This window comes from Mustela erminea, chromosome 17 (genome assembly GCF_009829155.1).
Source record: "Mustela erminea isolate mMusErm1 chromosome 17, mMusErm1.Pri, whole genome shotgun sequence".
Classification (NCBI taxonomy): Eukaryota; Metazoa; Chordata; class Mammalia; order Carnivora; family Mustelidae; genus Mustela; species Mustela erminea.
In genome coordinates, this window is record NC_045630.1 from 22336176 (window position 1) to 22357986 (window position 21811).

The window sequence follows — 21811 nt, forward strand, 5'->3', positions numbered from 1 at the left end:
AAACAAAAAGGTTGAATCCGCTGTTAACAGACTTCTGTGGCCAGGGACGAGTATGAGGAGTGCGACAGCAGCTTTCTTGGGTCTGCAGGAGCTGAGTGGAATGATTGCTCGGGACAGTGAGACCAGCTGGACCTGCAGAGTGGGAATTTACACTGGATCCATCTGGCTCTTCCCAAGACTGATTTATCACTCGATTTTTGAACTTTTTTGGTTGTTTATTATTTTTTTGTTGTTTTTAGGAAAAAGCCAGTCTTAGGGCTGGGTCCACATTTGTTTTGTTTTGTTTTGTTTTGTTTTCTCCCTGGCCTTTAGGGTTAGGTTGTGTTTATTGGAGTCACAAAGTGAGAGAGCATCACAGTTGTCATTTGAAAGAAATTGGCAGGACCTGATGTTTTGGACCCCAAGCTCAGAGTCAGTCAGTCACTGCCTGGGTTGGAATCATGATCCTGCTACTTAATGGCCCATGTGATGTTAAACAAGTTTTTTTTATTTTTTCTTTCTCTTTTCCGTGCATCATCATCAGTGAAACAGGGTTATACATAGTACCTACCTCTTAAGGTTGTGGTTATGGCTAAATTAATTAATACATGGAAAATTTTTGAACAGTGCCTGGCCCAGTATGCACTTAATAAATACTAGATATTCTCATGGTAACTGGCCAGATTTAACTATCTGTCATGTGCTTACTTATTTGTTTGAACTTAACAAAATGAGTATGTACACACACACACACACACACGCACAGACACATATGTATATAGTTTAGTGATTTCTTTAGTGATCATTTAACATAGTTCAAAAATGCTCCAGTCACCCATTACTGAATATATCATGTGTGACAGTGGGTTACAGAATCCCATTTTAAAATGGAAAGATATAACATCTTCAGCCTTTGCTGTGTTTGGTATAAACAAAGTAGCCTCTTCCAGAGAATCTTAAAAATGCTGAGGTTCTGAGGGACAGTAGAGAAAGATTACACTTCTTTATTCTCTAGCTGAAATTTGTTTGTTTAGGCCAGTACTTTGAGGAAGATAGCCCCTCAGGTTGACGTGGTGTGGTGGTGTTATTTGCCGTCTTTATTTAGATGTTAGTGGTATTGTTTAAAAATAGCCACGTCTCCTGGCTCCAGTGTCATCTGCTTCTGACTGATTGCTTTCTTTGATTGTTGCCTATTCATGATTACAAGCTGGAAGATGAATGGGGTCGTTCTATAGAAGAGAGAGTGGCAAAGCTCTAAAAATTTGGTAGTTTTGATGCTGAGTTCAGAATGTGTCAGGATGATTTCTTTGGAAAACTACGTATTCATGTGTGAAGACTAAGATTACAGTTTAGCTAAGTGAATGAGACAATGCAAAGTTTGGAGGGGAAGCAAGAGGACTCTATTCTTTTATGAGAAGTCTGGGGGATCTTTGGCTAGGAGGTGAATGCCATCAGATGGTACAGGTCAGAGTTCAAACACAGGTCAAACAACTCCTGGCTTTAGGAGAGAACACGTTTGCATTTGAGGATGCTAGCAATGGAAACGTAAGTGAGTCTTTTTTGACACTTTCACAATTTATAACTTTAAAATTATAGGGCATTTTAGGAATGTTCTTGTCTCCTTGGGTCCTCTACTGGCCTGAAGTTCCATCAACATTCAGCTTGATTATTATTGCATACCTATCCTGATACACATTAGATGCTTGAATCACTTTTGGATGAAAGGATAAATGAATGCACTTACGAGAAATACAGAAAATCTGGGAAGTACTCAGACAGGAATCATGAAAGTAAATTAAGTTTAAAAGGAGAAACTAGAGTCTGAGACATTCCCATTTGGAGAAAAAGAGGTAGCATTTTGGTTTGGTAATATTGCTCTAGGAAATCTGGTTTAGAATTTCCAGTCTCTACATAAGGAGGGAAAGGGAGCTTAAATCAAGGAAAGAGGGATGATCCTCAAATGTAGGGAGGAACCCTGCATGATAGAGGAGAACATGACTATAGGAGAAATGGTGTATTTTTTAATTGTTCAAATCTTTTAAGACCATTTGTGATATTGGGGGGGAGGGAAGCAATTATCCTGAATTCTTAGGTGAATGGATTAAGATGATTCCTGGTAGTAAATGCAAATATTATTTTATTAAGAAGTTGTATATTTAACTAGACAGTACATGGTGGTAATCATTTTGCAATATATAAAAATGTTAAATTATTGTGTTATGTGCCTGAAACTAATATAATGTTAAATGTTACTTACATCTCAATTTAAAAAAATAAACATCATATATATTTTAAAAAGTGACTTTAGCAGTATCTTGTTCAATTTTAAACTTGCAAAATTTACCTAGACATGATCTGGCTTGTATTGGTGGAATTGTTAATTTCTGCTCTGCCCTTGAATTGCCTCTTGTGAGATCCACATCCGCTTCCTTCTTCACTGGATAGGGTTACAGCATATGGAAACATGATTTTTAGTAAAAGTGGCCCTTATTTTTGAAACATAATTTTATTTTATCTTGTATGGGTCAGGTATATACAGATAAAACAGAAAATATGCTATTATTCTCTCAAAAGATGTAAATGATTATTAAATCTGCCTGGGGATCAGCTGTTTTTTTATTTTTCTGAGGGTTGGTGGGGAAGAGTCCATAGACTCAGGAGGGATCAGAATTCAAAGTAATGTTTTTTTGAAAGTGAAGGTTGTAAATGCTGGACTGTATTAATAATCAAAGGCATAGCATATTTGAAGAGCTCTTTACTAATGGGATAGATTCTCAAGCTTCAAATCATTTGTGTGTGTCTTTTCATAATAATCATTTTTTTAAGGATTTTATTTTATTTATTTGACAGAGATCACAAGAAGGCAGAGAGGCAGGCAGGGGTGTGGGGGGAAGTAGGCTCCCCGCTGAGCAGAGATCCCAATGCGGGGCTCCATTCCAGGACCCTGGGATCATGACCTGAGCGGAAGGCAGAGGCTTTAACCCACTGAGCCACCCAAGTGCCCTCATGATAATAACTTTAAACAACCTCTTAATGCCAGGCAGTCACTATGCTTGTTACTTTAGCTTTATCATTTCAAAATGATACTGGAAAGTTTGCAAGTAAATTAGTGGGTTAGGTACTTTATTATTTTTTTAAGATTTTTTTATTATTTATTTGACAGACAGAGAGCACAAGTAGGCAGAGAGGCAGGTGGGGGAGGGGGCGTGAAACAGGCTCCCTGCCCAGCAGAAGAGCCCGACATAGGGCTCGATCCCAGGACCCTGGGATCATGACCTGAGCAGAAGACAAAGGCTTTAACCCACTGAGACACCCAGGTGCCCCAGTTAGGTACTTTAAATAATTATTTTTAAGAGAAGCCTGGGTGGGTTAAGCCTCTGCCTTGGGCTCAGGTCATGATCTCGGGGTCCTGGGATCTAGTCCAGCATTGGGCGCTCTGCTCACCAGAGAGTCTGCTTCTTCCTCTCCCCCATGTGTTCTCCCACTTGCTCTCTCTCTCTCAAATAAATAAATAAAATCTTTTAAAAAGTAAATTATTTTAAAATCTGAAATGGCTTCTTGATATGGTTTCTCTCCTCTAGATCCTTACCTTCTCCCCATCTCCCTACCCCCCAGGTGAACATCTCCCATTGTAAGCATTTACAGTTGCTTTCCTCTGTGGAATTCAAAGATGAGATTATTGTTTTCCACAAGAACGTACACTGAGTACAGTCTGCTTCTTACTTTTATAATTCCTAGAAGAGGTGGAGCTCTTCTCATTTGTCTGGTTTCTAGCTAGGCAGTTACGGGGTTGGGGAGAGCCAGAGAGACTCGGTCACCTTTCCTTCAGATTGCTGTGAGACTGCGAGCTGTGTGGAAGACCGTGATGTGGTGGGTGGGGAGGAATTTACAAGACTTGTTTCATGCCTCACAGGAAGTACATGTTTTTGTGGCTATCGCATCTGAATGACATGTTTCAGGTTAAAAGGTGCAGCGAGATTGTAAATGTCAGTTTTCATAGCATGTCTGAGCATGGCACATCAGGTGGGAGAGTTTAAAATTTCCTCCAGATCGTAGGTGATCCACCTGGGCAACATGTGGAAATGAGGATCCCATCCATGTGACAAGTCCCACCACAACACATTCTGTATTACCCTGCATGGCAGGAAAATCCTGTGTCTTCCCTTCTCCCCTCCTGCCTTCATTTAGGAAGTCTTACCTGTCAGTCTAGGATTAGGGATGTCTTAGCCAAGAAGCACTGTGGGTGGTTATAGAAGGGACATTCTGTGGCAAAGACAAATGTGACTATGAACATAGCGTAGTTGATTTTCCTTTTATTTATTAAGTTGTTGGGACAAGTAGGCATTAGGTACAACCAGGCATTGATTATCTTAACACCTGGATTGCTTAGGGACCTTCCTGTTGGGGAGCCATCTTTTTTCTCAAGTCTGTCATCGCAAGGCACATTGGACTAGGAAGCCCATTCCAGCTTCGAATCTTTCCATTTGTTAGAAAACTTCACGAAGAGTCGTAATGTTCTTTGAGTTTCCATTCTCCTGTGGTGATTTTGCCCTCTGGTGACAAAAACAGTAAATCTGGTCTCATTTTAATACCAGCTTTCATGTTTTTTTGGGGGGAAAAGAAACAGACCATGTTTTACCCACATCTTGTTTTTCTCACTAAATGTCCAAAGCGGCCTCATTCACTATAACATTTTCTAAGCTCTCTTTGGGAAAGACTCCATTTGAAATTTAGAAATAGGGTACTGACACGAGGTACTGGGATGTGGTTTGAGCAGGGCTACCATTGGTAGAACGGACAGCAGTTACATTAATTTAGAAGCCAGTCACCTTTTTTACTTATAAACTGAACTCTGATTCATCTGGGTATGTATAATTCCATTTGTACTGGGGTTCTTGATTGTTTTGTTAACTTCAAAGTAATGTGATATGCTGCCTTGATGAATAAAGGTCATGGGATTTCAGAGGAACTGCTGTATGTGTTAGACCAACCCATGATTGTATATTTAGAAGCGATGAAATGTTTCTTGATAAGGAAAGACCACCTTGTGCGATCCCTCACACACACATGCACAGTAATTCAACAGGTATGTATCGATTATGTGTTGAATACCAAAGACTGTGCAATGAGCTAGTAATAGAGATCTATATAAGATAAAGCTCACAGTCTAGTGGGAGAGGCAAATTCTTGTACAGATGAGTTCAGTACCTTTTTCTTACTCATAAAATGTAGTCCTGAGAGTTAGCCATGAACTTATTTTAACCTTTTGGAAAGCTCCTCCTAGCTTGTTTTTTTCCATCCTCTGACCAAAGAGAAAACAAAGCCAATAATCTATAGCATTTTGTGTTGCTTCCAAAAATATCCTCTTCACCTTTTAAGAGGAATATCCGAATTCTGTTCTATTCAAAGGTATTGGGCAGGTTCACTCTAAATATATTCTAGGGTAACTGATATTAAAAAAAAAAAAAAAAAGGCACCATTTTATGGGTGCAGCAACCTGCAAAACATTTTCTCATTTGGTTCTCCTAATAGTATAAAATTACATTATTCATAAGTAGTGGCAGGGGTTAGTACAGAGAAGGTCTTTCCATACAACAGATGCATAGTCTTCGGAAAGACACCTTTTAATACCTCTTCTTCTCTGTAGATATTAATCACTCTCTTTTCCATTAAGGCGCAATTGGCCCATTGGCAGGACAGAGTCCTCTGATATATTTGGTTGGCTCACAGTGTTGAAAAAATGAAAACCTGAGCCCCACCAACTCAGACAACCCCACCAACTCAAACATCTACGGAAACATCTGTAGATGTTTCCTGAGCTGACCATAGTTGGCCGGCCCCTGGTCCTACTGCCATCTTGGATAGGTGCTCTGTCTCCAGTTTATTCCAGCCCACAGTTGTCACAAATGCACCTGTGTACATTTTCACCCAGGCTTTCTTGGCCCAGGGATAGTTCCTGAGTAATAGGCACACCTTCAGAGGCAATTTTTAGATTTCATGCATAATGTTTATAGAATTGAACTACTTCATTTTAGCGGAAGAGGAAAACAACTGTATAGAGGCAATTCTTACATTCACTAAAATGACTAATTAAATAGGCTTTATCATGAAGAATAGCAAAATTATATATATATAAAAATTATATATAAATAAAATTATATATAAATAAAAATTAAAATACACCCATAATTTAGGGTCTTCATGATGCTATATTACTTTTATTTTTAGAATTCTTTTAGGTTAAAAATTATCTGGCACTCAAAAAATGTTTTGACCTTGTTTGCGTTATATGTAACACACATCCATTTTATGGCCTAATCTGATTAATACATCTGTTCTAGGTCACTGAAATGTTTCTGGAAATGTCTCTTGAAGTTTGGTAAGTACATTTATTTCATTGGGTGGAAAATATTGTGAGTGATCCACTGACTTATTTTAATTTTTAAAGGGTAAACTTTTAAAATATAAAATTATTCTGAAACTTGTATAAAAAATGTATTAGACTTTTCTTTAGCTCTTCCCTGTTAGCTACTGCATTAAAAAATAATAGTAAATATAATATCTTTGCATAATTTTCCTGTAGTTTGGTCTTTAAGTAATAGAGTTTAGGGCTTGTAAAGTCAATAATAAGAGCTTTTAGAGAGTTTCTCCCTGAGGTTCATTTCCCACAGAAATGAACAAATATGGTTATTTAAGTCTCTTTTTCATTGTTGATTCAGATAGATATTCAAAAACATGAAAGTAAACAGAAACAGGAAACTATAAAAAACAAAAAATGAAGATTGAGACTGTTTTTGTACATGGAGATCAGCAGGACGGCAAGTAGTAAAGTTCAAGAAGCTCTTTCGAAGTTGTCTCCAAAAACATGTTGGGAAATTATTTATTTATTTCCAAATGGTACCTCTTAGAGGAGGCAGGCCTACCTGGAGAATGAGCCAGATCTAACGCTGAGTTCACTACATCCCATCTCCCTCAAACTCTCTTTGTCTCCTTGAACTTCCCTGTGAAAATGGGTTTTACCAAAGTCACTAGTACACCACATGTATCAGTGTAATATTCTCCTGTTGTGTGATTTGCCAAATGAGTGAGGATGGATATGTTGACATTGGGTTAGGTATTTCTTTCTCTTATTTTGGTTCCCGTAACATGTTGATTGAGCTTAGTAAATTACTACATAAATTACCACTGTCCCTGAAGATATGTCAGGAAGTATCAAAGGGCAGTCCAAGTAATTGAGTTGTGTTACTCTGCATTGTGTTGATTCTTGCTTCAAAGTAGTATATTTTATAGCATGAAATTAGAAAAATTTTTATTATTTGACAAGGATATCATGATATTTGTCTTAATGGGAAATGGTCTTCAGTGCTGTAATTAGGCCACTAGCATGTAAAAGAAATTCACTGTAGCAAACCATAATTATCAAAAAATGTAGGAAAAAACTCAGCTAATTAAGATACATTGTCGAGAAGCAACTTACTATACGTTTATAATGACTTTTAATCAAACTCTGTTTTTACGTGTTCATTTGTTTTGTCTCTGAAATGGAAATGTTCTTTAAAGAAAAAGTCAACTTTCCATGGAATGTCTTCCATTGGATATAAAGTAAAATCAAGAAAGAAAATTAGAGTTAAAGATAATACGCGAGGGGCTCGTGGGTGGCTCAGTCAGTTAAGTATCTGCCTTTGGCTCAAGTCTTGATCCCAGGATCCTAGGATTGAGCCCTGCATTGAGCTCCCTGCTTGGCTGGGAGCCTGCTTTTTCCTCTCTCTGCCACTCCCCTACTTGTGGTCTCTCACTCTCTCTCTGTCAAAAAAAAAAAAAAAAAAAACTTTGAAAAAAAAAAAAAGATAATACATGAAAGAGGAAATAAATGAACCAAACTTCTCTTACTATATTTATAAAATTACTCAATATATTGAATTTTCTTTTAGAGTTTATACTAATATCTTCTAAACATCTGTATTTATTGCTCAAAAAAAATCATACTCTTGGGCGCCTGGGTGGCTCAGTGGGTTAAGACTCTGCCTTCACCTCAGGTCATGATCTCAGTGTCCTGGGATCTTGCCCTGTGTCGGGCTATCTGCTTGGCAGGGAGCCTGCTTCCTCTCTCTGCCTGCCTCTCTGCCTACTTGTGATATCTCTCTCTCTGTTAAATAAATAAAGAAAATCTTTTTTAAAAAATGAAACTCCTTGTGCTTAATGTAAGATAGTGATCAGCATTGTCTATTATAAGGAACATGAGTTCCAGAATGAGAAGTCCTAGTTTTAAATCTGCCTCTTGCTAATTATGTGAACAGCTGAAAGATTTTTAATCACTTTTTTATTCATTTGTAAAATAAGAAAGTGCATTATAAGCATATTGTGATGATTTAATGAGATGTCCTTTAGAAAAAGCATATATTGTTTTATATAAATATGATATAAGAAAAGTTTTCCACATGTGCACCACATGTTCATAGTAAAACTGTTTGTAATAGTTTAGAGAAATTAGAACTAACCCCAATGTTCATAGATAAATAAATTATATTCTAATCATGGAAATACTCCATAATAGTAAAAATGTTTGAATTATTTCTAATTATATATCTATTTATGTGAATCTCAAAAACAAAATGTTTCATGGAGAAGAAATTACAGAATACATACAGTTGATACCATTAAAAAAAACCTAAAAAACTGTAAAATGACTCTGTAATTTAGAGATATAAATATATACTGTAAAATTATAAATTAATACCTTGGAAGACTAAAGAGCAAGTCTAAGGTAGTGGTTCTCTTAGGAGCAGAAAAGGAAACACATTTTGAGATGAGTTCACAGAGACAACTGTGTAGGTGAGATTTTTATTAAAATGGTTAGAAGGTACCCAACCTAAGATGTTATAATAAAAAATAACAGAGAGTTTATCCTAAGGCTTAACTTAAAAATCACTCATTCATTCTGATCTGTTTCCTCCTTGTTGCCTAAGCCTCATAATAGTCAAATTTAATAACTGTGTGATCCATACTTTGATATACTATACTGATCATTTTTATATTGGATAATGTGGTTAAATGATATTTTCAAAATTTATAGTTACTTTTCTTTTTTTTTTTTTAAAGATTTTATTTATTTACTTGACAGAGATCACAAATAGGCAGCGAGGCAGGTGCCGGGGGTGGAAACGGGCTCCCTGCTGAGCAGACAGCCCAATGCGGGGCTCTATCCCAGGACCCTGAGATCACGACCTGAGCCGAAAGCAGAGGCCCAACCCACTGAGCCACCCAGGAGCCCCTACAGTTACTTTTCTTAAAATAGATGACCAAAAATAGAATTGCTCAAAGGGAATACACATTTTAATTATTTTCGGTGCTTATCACTGAACAACTTTCAAAAGTATTGTGCAAATTTTTATTCCCAAAATGAATATATGACAACAGTGTTACTTTGCCTTTCCCAGGAACTAGAAAATAGATACTTCAAATGTTTCTTAAAAATTATTAATAATAGTGGGGCACCTGGGTGGCTCGGTGGGTTTATCCTCTGCCTTCAGCTCAGGTCATGATCCCAGGGTCTTGGGACCGAGCCCTGCATCGGGCTCTCTTCTTAGCATGGAGCCTGCTTCCCTCTCTCTCTGCCTGCCTCTCTGCCTACTTGTGATCTCTCTCTGTCAAATAAATAAAATAAAGTTTTAAAAAAAATTATTAATAATAGCAATATTTTAAAAATTTGCTAGTGAAACTAAATATTCTTCTGTTCTTTATTTTTAATCATATATGCTTTTTTTTTTTTTAGTTACCCATATTTGTCCCTTGGGAAGTAGTAATTAAAATATTTGCAGTGATCAAATATCATTAGAGTACATGGCCCAGAGGCTACTAAGTGTCTTCTTTTGGTCTACACACCAAAAGAAGAAAGAAATGCACTGGAAGAAATACATTGGAAGAAATACACTGAATTAGGGGTGCCTGGGGGACTCAGTGGGTTAAGCATCTGCCTTCGGCTCAAGTCATGATCTCAGGGTTCCCGGATCGAGCCCCATGTCAGGCTCCCTACTCAGCGGGGAGCCTACTTCTTGCTCTGCCTCTCCCCCTGTTTGGGCTTTCTCTTTCTCTCTCTCTCAGATAAATAAATAAATAAAACCTTAAAAAAAAAAAAAAGAAATACACTGAATTAACAGAAATGATACTTAATTCATTCTAAAGGGAAGGACTCACTTTTATGAATAGTAAAGAGATAATATTTGATTAGGAAACTTCTTGCTTTGTACATTTGGATTTCTTCACATCGCAACATGGATTTCTAGGGTTTTTTTGTTCTTTTTTTTTTTTTTTAATTTCAGTAGCTGGTTTCAGAATTCAGTGTTGGACCTCATTTGCGAGGCATTGTTGCATTGTGGAAAATACATCACATATTTGCTCTGTGATCCTAACCTTTCAGAGCTTCAGTGGTTTTGATCTGTGATAGAGAGTTATAAAAATAATACATTGTATAATAATGTGTAAGATTTACTCCCATTATTTCAACAGTGATATATACCTACACATCTAGTGTGGTTTCTGACCTAGTACAGGGATCGGAGAAGTTGCTGCTGCCATTATTAGAAAGGAAGGCTGTACAACATAAGGATCCGCAAATCCTCCAGCTCTTGGCTTATTTGCGGTTGTCTAAAGTCCTACCATTAGAAGTTCCTTTTTTGGTCACAGGGGGACATCTCTTAGACAAGGCATTTTATTAAAGATGGTATTTCTACAGGTGTGCTCCTCAGAACACAGACTCTTAGGAATGTTAGTGTTGCATCATGGAGAAGCGGGGGATGGAAAGCCAGGGGAAGGCTTTCCTCATCACGTCAACATTGGAAATACTGTGCCAAACAGATCTAAACAGGTTTATTCTCTGAAGCACTTCCCAAAATCTTGGCTATGATAAAACGAACTTATCAGGGGCTGTTTGTTTGCTTGTTTTTGTTTTTGTTTTTTAAAAAACATCTCCTCTTATTTTCTGGAAACATGCCTTGGAACCTGCAGCTTTAAGCCAGCCATCATTTGTTTCACGTCCCTTTCTAGGAAATGGCTTGAGGGGAGCAATAAGCATACATCAGCGAAGGTGCTGGGAACTGGGTGATTTATAACAAGACTGCTGGGGACATTGGCTCATAACCTTCTGTTTCATATACAGTTCATCCCCAGACCTCCGATTCAGTATGGCTCTGTGTGATCAGGAGAAAACTTTCAGACAACAGAGAAAAGAAAACATAAAGGAAAACATGAAGAAACTCCTGGGTCCAGAGAATAGTGAAGGTTTATATTCTACACGCGATGTGAGTTGGAAATGTTTCAAATGTTACTGCAATTTAATAGTCACTGTCTCCCAAAGTGCACCCAAATATGGAAATACTGAGATTGATTGTCGTATCTTCAGCTTTTTAAGATAAGGTGTTTCGTAAATACAAATTCTTTGAGGAAGTGCTGCCCATATTTAGTAATACTGATCAGATATAGTTTTAAAAAGATGATGCATAGGCATACTTATGCACAAACAAGATGTTTATTAGTAAGAAAAGTTTAGGTTTGGATGTAAAAGGATCATTGAAATTTATTTTATTTTTATTGTTTTATAATTGAAGTATAGCTGACATACAAGGTTACGTTAGTTCATCAAGTGTGTCTGTTACGTGTTACCTCACAATACAGTTATAGTACCCCTGACTATTTGATACTCCTCCTGCTGTACCTTTCATTTCCCTGATTTATTCATTCCATAGCTGGAAACCTATACCTCCCACCCCCTTCACCCCTTTTGCCCTTCCCTCAAACCCCCTCCCCCATAGGATCATTGAATGAACTTTTTCTTTTTTTAAAGATTTTATTTATTTGAGATAGAGAGGGAGAGCATAAACAGGGGGAGGAACAGGCAGAGGGAGAAGCAGACTCACCGCTGAGCAAGAAGCCCAATGCAGGACTCGATCCCAGGAGCCTGAGGTCATGGCCTGAGCCAGATACAGATGGCTTAACTGCCTGAGCCACCCAGGGGTCCCTGTAACTGTTTCTTTGGTATTTATTTTCTTAGAAAGGTTCCTATGTCACATAAAACTTACCTTAAATAAATCTGTATGCTTTTTTCCTGTTAATTTCTCTTGTCAGTTTAATTTTCAGACCCAGCCAGAGACCTTAAGAGGGTTGAGGAAAACCTTTCCCTCCCTGTAATGGGCAGGTCCTCCTGGAATTGAAGACTGTTAGTCAGACCTGGAGGAAGGAATGGGTTTGTTAGAAAAAGAAAAAAGCAAGACATGGATACCTCTGTTAATTCCTGGCCATCAGTTTCATTTGCCAGATGCTCTTTTGCAATCTGTCCCCGCCCACCCCTCCCACCCCTGCTGCCTCACTGCTTTCCACTCATTTGCAACTGTTATTTCTTTCACTCCCTGCGGCTGATACCCTTTGTTGCCCTCACAGCTGAGACACTTGCCTCCTAATCAAAGAGAGGTCAACAGGCATCAGATGACAAAGCCTTCCTTTCTTGCCAGAGGATTGCTCTGTTCCCTAAATTACGCTATCCTTTGCTGCTTCCCTCTCGAATTCCATGGAGGAAACAGCTCCTTCTCTTCCAAATGAAGTCCAACAGCAGATACAGATTGCCAGCCCCGGCCAGGAGCCCCAATATAGCAACTGTCTCAATTGTCCAGTCCTCCAAAGACCACTCCCTGCCTCCCGACTTGTCTGCCTCTACCTCTTTATGAATTTTTGCTATAGAAATATCAACTTGGATAGGAAGGGGAGAAGAGGAACAACCACAAAATCTGCCTGGAATGGACCTTCCCTCCTCCTGTCTCTCCAGTTCTCTCCTTGTGTTCCCAGACTTCTCCACGTTTCCGACACCTTCTCGTCCTCTTTCTTCACTTTCTCAGGCTTCTGACCTTAGGATTCTACTGCAGCTGCTTCACCAGTCACCCGTACTAATAAGTGCAAAAGATCCTGCCCTGTCTCCCTGGACCCTGTTGGAGCAAATGACCGTGTCTCCTTACCTTGTGAAACATTCTCTGCCGTTCACCGACTGCCTCCTCTTCCCGTTTTCATCCTGCCTTTTCGGGGTCCTGTAGCAGATCCTCCCCTGTACATTCTTTAAATAGAAGTGTTCTTTGCCTTAGACACTCTGTCTCCTCACTCTGCATTCTTCTTAAGAATTTTCTCTCCTGGGACACCTGGGTGGCTCAGTCGGTTAAACTTCTGTTTTTGACTTCGCTCATGATCCCAGGGTCCTGGGATCGAGTCCTGCATCGGGCACCTTGCTCATCGGGGAGTCTGCTTCTCCCTCTCCCTCTGCTGCTCCCCCTGCTTGGGTTCTTTCTCTCACTCTCTCTCTCTCTGTTAAATAAATCAGTAAAATCTTTTTTTTTTTTTTTTTTTTTAAAGAATTTTCTCTCCCTTCCATGATGTCACCCAGCACCTATGTCCAAAGAACTCCCCATGTAGATCATGGACTTAAAACCTCCCTTCTGAGCTTCAGAGCTGAACATTTATGCACCTGCTTGATTTCTTAACTGGTATCCCTCCCATCTAAAGGGAACTAAAAGGGAACACAACACCTCTGTTTTCTGTAGTTCCACCTCTGCCTGTCCTCCCTCTCCCTACCTTCTGTTTGCTCCCAAACCAGAGCTGAAAATATCCTTCCACTATTCTCAGGATTGGCTTCCCAGCATCTCTCCAACTCCCGTTTTTTCCAGTTCACACCGCGCTCCTTCGCTGGGTGCTGCCTCTTAGCTCCATGTCTCCTCAGAACCCTTCCCCAGCTGGTGCCTTTCTAGACACTGTTCCTTCTCCCTGTAGTGTGCTTCCTCTGTACCTGCCCTCTCCCCACCTCACCTGCTTTTCAGGTAGCTAGCACCCTCCCTTCCGTTCTTTAAGCAGTAGATACGTAGCTTCTTCTGAGACTGTCTCCTTCACCACCTCCCCCCCCCCCCACCCATGTCCCTTAGGTCTCCATTATATTCTCTGTGGCACAAATACATGCATTATCTTCTCAGCATTGATGACACTCAGACTTAAAACATACTTATACAGATACTCATTTAGTGTCTGTTTTCTCCAGTGGAATATAAGCTTTATGAAGACTAGGACAGTGTCTGTGTTATTTATGTTCACATTCCCAGCACCTGGCCTGGCTCCTAGCACATGTGGATGCTCAGTAAATCTTGTGTTGTGTGGGTCAGGGGACAGATTCGGGCAGTTGCTTGGCGTTGCGCCCTGGGGATGCCTTAGCTAGGGAGAGGGATCAGGGACTCAGAACTGAGGAACACAGTGTCGGGTTGTTAGGGAGAAGACACAGGATGAGGAGGTTTGGATGAAAAGATCCCAGTTGGAACTGTTCTGTGAGAAATGTATGTGGGACACATTGATCCAGATGCCCTGTTGACCTTTGTCCTTAGGTTTTCCTTTTGCAAAGGGAAAGTTGCTGCTGCAACCCCTCCGGGGCACTCCTTGTTCTGTGGAAAAAAGGAGTCTTTCTGGGAAGATGAAACTTGGCCCAATATTCATACAAATTGGCTTCTCTGCAATGGGTAGAGAATGAAGTAATTATGTTTCTGTCTGGAATATTCTTCAAAAAATATTAAATTCATATTTTTGGAAGTCGTTCTTAGAATTCAAGCTTTTACTGTAGTTGTTTTTTTTTCCGTCTAGAGTTTTTTCTCTTGTCCAAAATAATTACTTTAAATATATTCAGAACCACTCATTCCCACAAAACATGTGATAGTTTCCTATTTTTATGTTACTCCTCAGTCAGGGATCTCTTAAGCTCCCAACTCCCTTGCTCTCTGATGAGACTTCACTTTCTAGTCAGTTCTGGCTAATCATCCTTATGATACGAGGGACAGGCTGTCATGGCGGTTTGACGAAGAAAGAACAGTCCTGCTTAATTCTCGGTGGAGAGACTCTGCTTGTCCTGTTCCCAGTGTTCAACAAATAAGACAACATCCAGCTTGGGACTTCAGTGTCAAATTAAAATGTTGAATAAATTTGGGTAGTATAAACCTGGACACATTCGTTCCCTTCTATGCTTCACTTGTAAAATGGAGACTGTGTCTCTTATTAAGTAAAAGGATAAGTACTAGCTTATAAGTTTCCAGCACAATCTGTAAGGGCACATAGTAGTTGCTCAATAAAATAGTGACTGTACTACTTGAGTGTTTCTGTTCTGCTGCATAACGCCCAAGGGCAGTCATTGTCCAATTTAATAAAATCTTAGCTTTTCTGTCTGATATAATGAATTAGTCAAATAGTTAAGGTGCCTCATAACCCAAGAGTTTATTCTTTGAAATACTAAGACTTTTAAAAAATGTGTTCTCGGGACATCTGGGTGATTCATTCGATTAAGGATCTGCTTTTGGCTCAGGTCATGATTCAAGGGTGCAGGGACCGAGTCCCACATCAGGGTCCTTGCTCAGTGGGGAGCCTGCTTCTCCCTTTTCCTTTGCCTCTCCCCACCACCTACTTGTGCTTTCTCTCTCACTCTCTCTCTCAAATAAACAAGTAAAATCTTTTTAAAACTTTTTTTTATCATCGAGAATATATATTTTTTTAATTTATAGATTTGAATCATTTGAAGAGAAGTCTTTCTAAAATATGTTACTCCTTGTCCAGATTGAACTGATCTGCATGTTCTCGTGTCTGTTTCATTTGCAATCAACTGCCATTTCTCCATACTTTATGTGTTTCCTTGAAGTAATTTCTTCAAACCACTCCTTTCTTTTTCAGCTTTAATTGTTGTGGAATTCAAATCTGATAAGCAAGCTTGTTGTTAGAACAGTGTCTCTGATTAGTGTAATTTCTCTATGAATAGAGGCCTGGAATCTTTTCTGAGTAAGATCTGTAAGACTGTGTACATGGGGATTTTGGGCATAGTTGGATTGTTTAGAGGCCATTCTTATAAATTTTCTTGTCTGAAAATAGCTTTTGGTCAGATGAAGCTTCTAGATTACAGTCTTATGCGAAGGGAAATGCTAATCTATCATTTCTGTTCCCTAGTAACTGACCGTAACAAAGCCAGGTGGGTTGGGGGACTAAAATCTGGAAGTGGAATAGTGGGGAAGCAAGAGACGGGAATTCTACTTAAAACCTTCATCAGAGAATATAAGAGAAACGTGTTTCAAGGCAGACTATATGAAATAACTTCAGTTTAAACAGATAGAAGCCTTAGGGTGAAGTATAAAGTGGACCTTAAATAATACACATTATGAGTGCTAATCTGTATTTGTTTGTTATATAAATTAAGTGAAATTTGTTTGTTATATAAATTAAGTAAATAATATATTAAGTTATATAAATTAAGTGAATAAATTAAGTGAAATTATAAATTATATAAATAAGTGAAATTTAAGTTATATAAATTAAGTTTGTTATATAAATTAAGTGAAAATTCTAGAGAAGAGAGCCCGTCTGGTGACAGAGGAGGAGGCAAAGCAGAACAGTTCCTGAAGGAGGTAATAGAAGTCAGGCTTGAGTGGTCCTAGAGAATGTGTATTCCTTGTGTATGTTGTTTCCGTCTTCCAGAATATGCTCCCTCTTGCTTCTTACCTTCGTTGGGATGACAGAACTTTATACTATCAATTATTTCTTTTTAAGATTTTGTTTATTTGGGGGGAGGAGTCAAGATGGCGGAGAAGTAGCAGGCTGACACTACTTCAGCTAGCCGGAGAACAGCTAGATAGCTTATCTAAAGATTGCAAACACCTGCAAATCCATCGGCAGATCAAAGAGAAGAAGAACAGCAATTCTGGAAACAGAAAAACAACCACTTTCTGAAAGGTAGGACCAGCGGAGAAGTGAATCCAAAGCGACGGGAAGATAGACCCCGCGGGGAGGGGCCGGCTCCCGGCAAGCGGCGGAGCAACGGAGCACAAAATCAGGACTTTTAAAAGTCTGTTCCGCTGAGGGACATCGCTCCAGAGGCTAAACCGGGGCGAAGCCCACGCGGGGTCAGCGTGGCCTCAGGTCCCGCAGGGTCACAGAAGGATCGGGGGTGTCTGAGTGTCACAGAGCTTGCGGGTATTGGAACGGGAAAGCCGGCTACAGAGACAGAGCCGACAGTAAGCTCACAGCTCGGTGTTACCTTGAACCGGTTGCAGGCTCGGTGAGCTCGGAGCGCGGCCGGAGGTCAGGCAGACGGGAGTAACTTGCGCTGTTCTCTGAGGGCGCACTGAGGAGTGGGGCCCCGGGCTCTCGGCTCCTCCGGGCCGGAGACCAGGAGGCCGCCATTTGTATTCCCGTCCTCCGGAACTCTATGGAAAGCGCTCAGGGAACAAAAGCTCCTGAAAGCAAACCCGAGCGGATTACTCACCCCGGCCCCTGGTAAGGGCGGTGCAATTCCGCCTGGGGCAAAGACACTTGAGAATCACTACAACAGGCCCCTCCCCCAGAAGATCAACAAGAAATCCAGCCGAGACCAAGTTCACCTACCAAGGAGTGCGGTTTCAATACCAAAGAGAGCAGCAGAATTCCAGAGGAGGAGAAAGCAAAGCACGGAACTCATGGCTTTTTCCCTGTGAATTTTTTAAGTCTTGCATTTAATTTAATTTTTTTCTTTTTCATTTTTTGTTTTTTTTCTCGCCTTCTGGTAAATTTTTTTAAATTTTACCTTTTTCTTTTTTAACGTTTTTTGATTAGTTTATCCAATATATATATTTTTTCTTTTCTATATTTTTCTTATTTGCTTTCTTTTTTTTAATTCTTTTCTTTTCTTTTGTTTCTTTTTTCTTTTTTTTTTTCTTTCTTCCTTTTTGAACCTCTTTTTATCCCCTATCTCCCCCATCACGATTTGGGATCTCTTCTAATTTGGTTAAAGCATATTTTCCTGGGGTTGTTGCCACCCTTTTAGTATTTTACTTGCTCCTTCATATACTCTTATCTGGACAAAATGACAAGACGGAAAAATTCAACACAAAAAAAAGAACAAGAGGGTACTGAAGGCTAGGGACCTAATCAATACAGACATTGGTAATATGTCAGATCTAGAGTTCAGAATGACAATTCTCAAGGTTCTAGCTGGGCTCGAAAAAGGCATGGAAGATATTAGAGAAACCCTCTCGGGAGATATAAAAGCCCTTTCTGGAGAAATAAAAGAACTAAAATCTAACCAAGTTGAAATCAAAAAAGCTATTAATGAGGTGCAATCAAAAATAGAGGCTCTCACTGCTAGGATAAATGAGGCAGAAGAAAGAATTAGTGATATAGAAGACCAAATGACAGAGAATAAAGAAGCTGAGCAAAAGAGGGACAAATGGCTACTGGACCACGAGGGGAGAATTCGAGAGATAAGTGACACCATAAGATGAAACAACATTAGAATAATTGGGATTCCAGAAGAAGAAGAAAGAGAGAGGGGAGCAGGAGGTATACTGGAGAGAATTATTGGGGAGAATTTCCCCAATATGGCAAAGGGAACGAGCATCAAAATTCAGGAGGTTCAGAGAACGCCCCTCAAAATCAATAAGAATAGGCCCACACCCCGTCACCTAATGGTAAAATTTACAAGTCTCAGTGACAAAGAGAAAATCCTGAAAGCAGCCCGGGAAAAGAAGTCTGTAACATACAATGGTAAAAATATTAGATTAGCAGCTGACTTATCCACAGAGACCTGGCAGGCCAGAAAGAGCTGGCATGATATTTTCAGAGCACTAAACGAGAAAAACATGCAGCCAAGAATACTATATCCAGCTAGGCTATCATTGAAAATAGAAGGAAAGATTAAAAGCTTCCAGGACAAACAAAAACTGAAAGAATTTGCAAACACCAAACCAGCTGCACAGGAAATATTGAAAGGGGTCCTCTAAGCAAAGAGAGAGCCTACAAGTGGTAGATCAGAAAGGAACAGAGACCATATACAGTAACAGTCACCTTACAGGCAATACAATGGCACTAAATTCATATCTCTCAATAGTTACCCTGAATGTTAATGGGCTAAATGCCCCTGTCAAAAGACACAGGGTATCAGAATGGGTAAAAAAACAAAACCCATCTATATGTTGCCTCCAAGAAACTCATTTTAAGCCCGAAGACACCTCCAGATTTAAAGTGAGGGGGTGGAAAAGAATTTATCATGCTAATGGACATCAGAAGAAAGCAGGAGTGGCAATCCTTATATCAGATCAATTAGATTTTAAGCCAAAGACTATAATAAGAGATGAGGAAGGACACTATATCATACTCAAAGGGTCTGTCCAACAAGAAGATCTAACAATTTTTAATATCTATGCCCCCAACGTGGGAGCAGCCACCTATATAAACCATTAATAACAAAATCAAAGAAACACATCAACAATAATAAAATAATAGTAGGGGACTACCTCAATATCATCAAAGCCATCTATGAAAAACCCACCGCAAATATCATTCTCAATGGAGAAAAACTGAAAGCTTTTCCGCTAAGGTCAGGAACACGGCAGGGATGTCCATTATCACCACTGCTATTCAACATAGTACTAGAGGTCCTAGCCTCAGCAATCAGACAACAAAAGGAAATTAAAGGCATCCAAATCGCAAAGAAGAAGTCAAATTATCACTCTTCGCAGATGATATGATACTATATGTGGAAAACCCAAAAGACTCCACTCCAAAACTGCTAGAACTTATACAGGAATTCAGTAAAGTGTCAGGATATAATATCAATGCACAGAAATCAGTTGCATTTCTCTACACCAACAGCAAGACAGAAGAAAGAGAAATTAAGGAGTCAGTCCCATTTACAATTGCACCCAAAACCATAAGATACCTAGGAATAAACCTAACGAAAGAGGCACAGAATCTATACTCAGAAAACTATAAAGTACTCATGAAAGAAATTGAGGAAGACACAAAGAAATGGAAAAATGTTCCATGCTCCTGGATTGGAAGAATAAATATTGTGAAAATGTCTATGCTACCTAAAGCAATCTACACATTTAATGCAATTCCTATCAAAGTACCATCCATCTTTTTCAAAGAAATGGAACAAATAATTCTAAAATTTATATGGAACCAGAAAAGACCTCGAATAGCCAAAGGGATATTGAAAAAGCCAAAGTTGGTGGCATCACAATTCCGGACTTCAAGCTCTATGACAAAGCTGTCATCATCAAGATAGCATGGTACTGGCACAAAAACAGACACATAGATCAGTGGAACAGAATAGAGAGCCCAGAAATAGACCCTCAACTCTACAGTCAACTAATCTTCGACAAAGCAGGAAAGAATGTCCAATGGAAAAAAGACAGCCTCTTCAATAAATGGTGCTGGGAAAATTGGACAGCCACATGCAGAAAAATGAAATTGGACCATTTCCTTACACCACACACAAAAATAGACTCAAAATGGATGAAGGACCTCAATGTGCGAAAGGAATCCATCAAAATCCTTGAGTAGAACACAGGCAGCAACCTCTTCGACCTCAGCCACAGCAACATCTTCCTAGGAACAACGCCAAAGGCAAGGGAAGCAAGGGCAAAAATGAACTATTAGGATTTCCTCAAGATTAAAAGCTTTTGCACAGCAAAGGAAACAGTTAACAAAATCAAAAGACAACTGACAGAATGGGAGAAGATATTTGCAAATGACACATCAGATAAAGGACTAGTGTCCAGAATCTATAAAGAACTTAGCAAACTCAACACCCAAAGAACAAATTATCCAATCAAGAAATGGGCAGAGGACATGAACAGACATTTCTGCAAAGAAGACATCCAGATGGCCAACAGACACATGAAAAAGTGCTCCATATCATTCGGCATCAGGGAAATACAAATCAAAACCACAATGAGATATCACCTCACACCAGTCAGAATGGCTAAAATAAACAAGTCAGGAAATGACAGATGCTGGCGAGGATGCAGAGAAAGGGGAACCCTCCTACACTGTTGGTGGGAATGCAAGCTGGTGCAGCCACTCTGGAAAACAACATGGAGGTTCCTCAAAATGTTGAAAATAGAACTGCCCTATGACCCAGCAATTGCACTATTGGGTATTTACCCTAAAGATACAAACGTAGTGATCCAAAGGGCACATGCACCCGAATGTTTATAGCAGCAATGTCCACAATAGCCAAACTATGGAAAGAACCTAGATGTCCATCAACAGATGAATGGATCAAGAAGATGTGGTATATATACACAATGGAATACTGTGCAGCCATCAAAAGAAATGAAATCTTGCCATTTGCGACAACATGGATGGAACTAGAGCGTATAATGCTTAGTGAAATAAGTCAAGCAGAGAAAGACAACTATCATATGATCTCCCTGATATGAGGAAGTGGTGATGCAACATGGGGGCTTAAGTGGGTAGGAGAAGAATAAATGAAACAATTGGGATTGTGAGGGAGACAAACCATAAGTGACTCTTATTCTCACAAAACAAACTGAGGGTTGCTGGGGGGAGGGGGTTTGGGAGAAGGGGGTGGGATTATGGACATTGGGGAGGGTATGTGCTTTGGTGAGTGCTGTGAAGTGTGTAAACCTGGTGATTCACAGACCTGTACCCCTGGGGATAAAAATATATGTTTATAAAAAATTAAAAATTAAAAAAATATATATACATTAAAAAAAAAAGTTTTTGTTTATTTGACAGAGAGAGAGAGGAGGAGCAGGGGGAGGGGCAGAAGGAGAGGGAGAACGCACCCCATCTCCCAACGTTGAGCAGGGAGCCTGATGCAGGCCTCGATCCCAGGTCCCTGGGATCATGACGGAAGCCAAAGGCAAACACTTAACCAACTGACCCACCCAGGTGCCCCTTACTGTCAATACTTATTCCCCTCTTAGATTGCAAATATTGCAGGACAGACAGTGTAGAATTCCTAATAGCCGAGGACAGGGAGGTGTGCTGAGCTGTG

At 39.6% G+C, this 21811-nt stretch overlaps 1 protein-coding gene across 4 annotated transcripts in view; it reads left to right on the forward strand.

Annotated features, from left to right (window-relative positions):
• Window positions 1–21811, forward strand: part of PLA2G4A (phospholipase A2 group IVA) — a 166742-nt gene that overhangs the window by 79745 nt on the left and 65186 nt on the right. For all 4 annotated transcript variants that reach the window (XM_032317888.1, XM_032317890.1, XM_032317891.1 and 1 more), the window contains 2 exons: window positions 6321–6358; window positions 11135–11276. In XM_032317888.1, the coding sequence (XP_032173779.1) occupies window positions 6321–6358; window positions 11135–11276 (180 nt within the window). The remainder of the gene's footprint in view (window positions 1–6320; window positions 6359–11134; window positions 11277–21811) is intronic.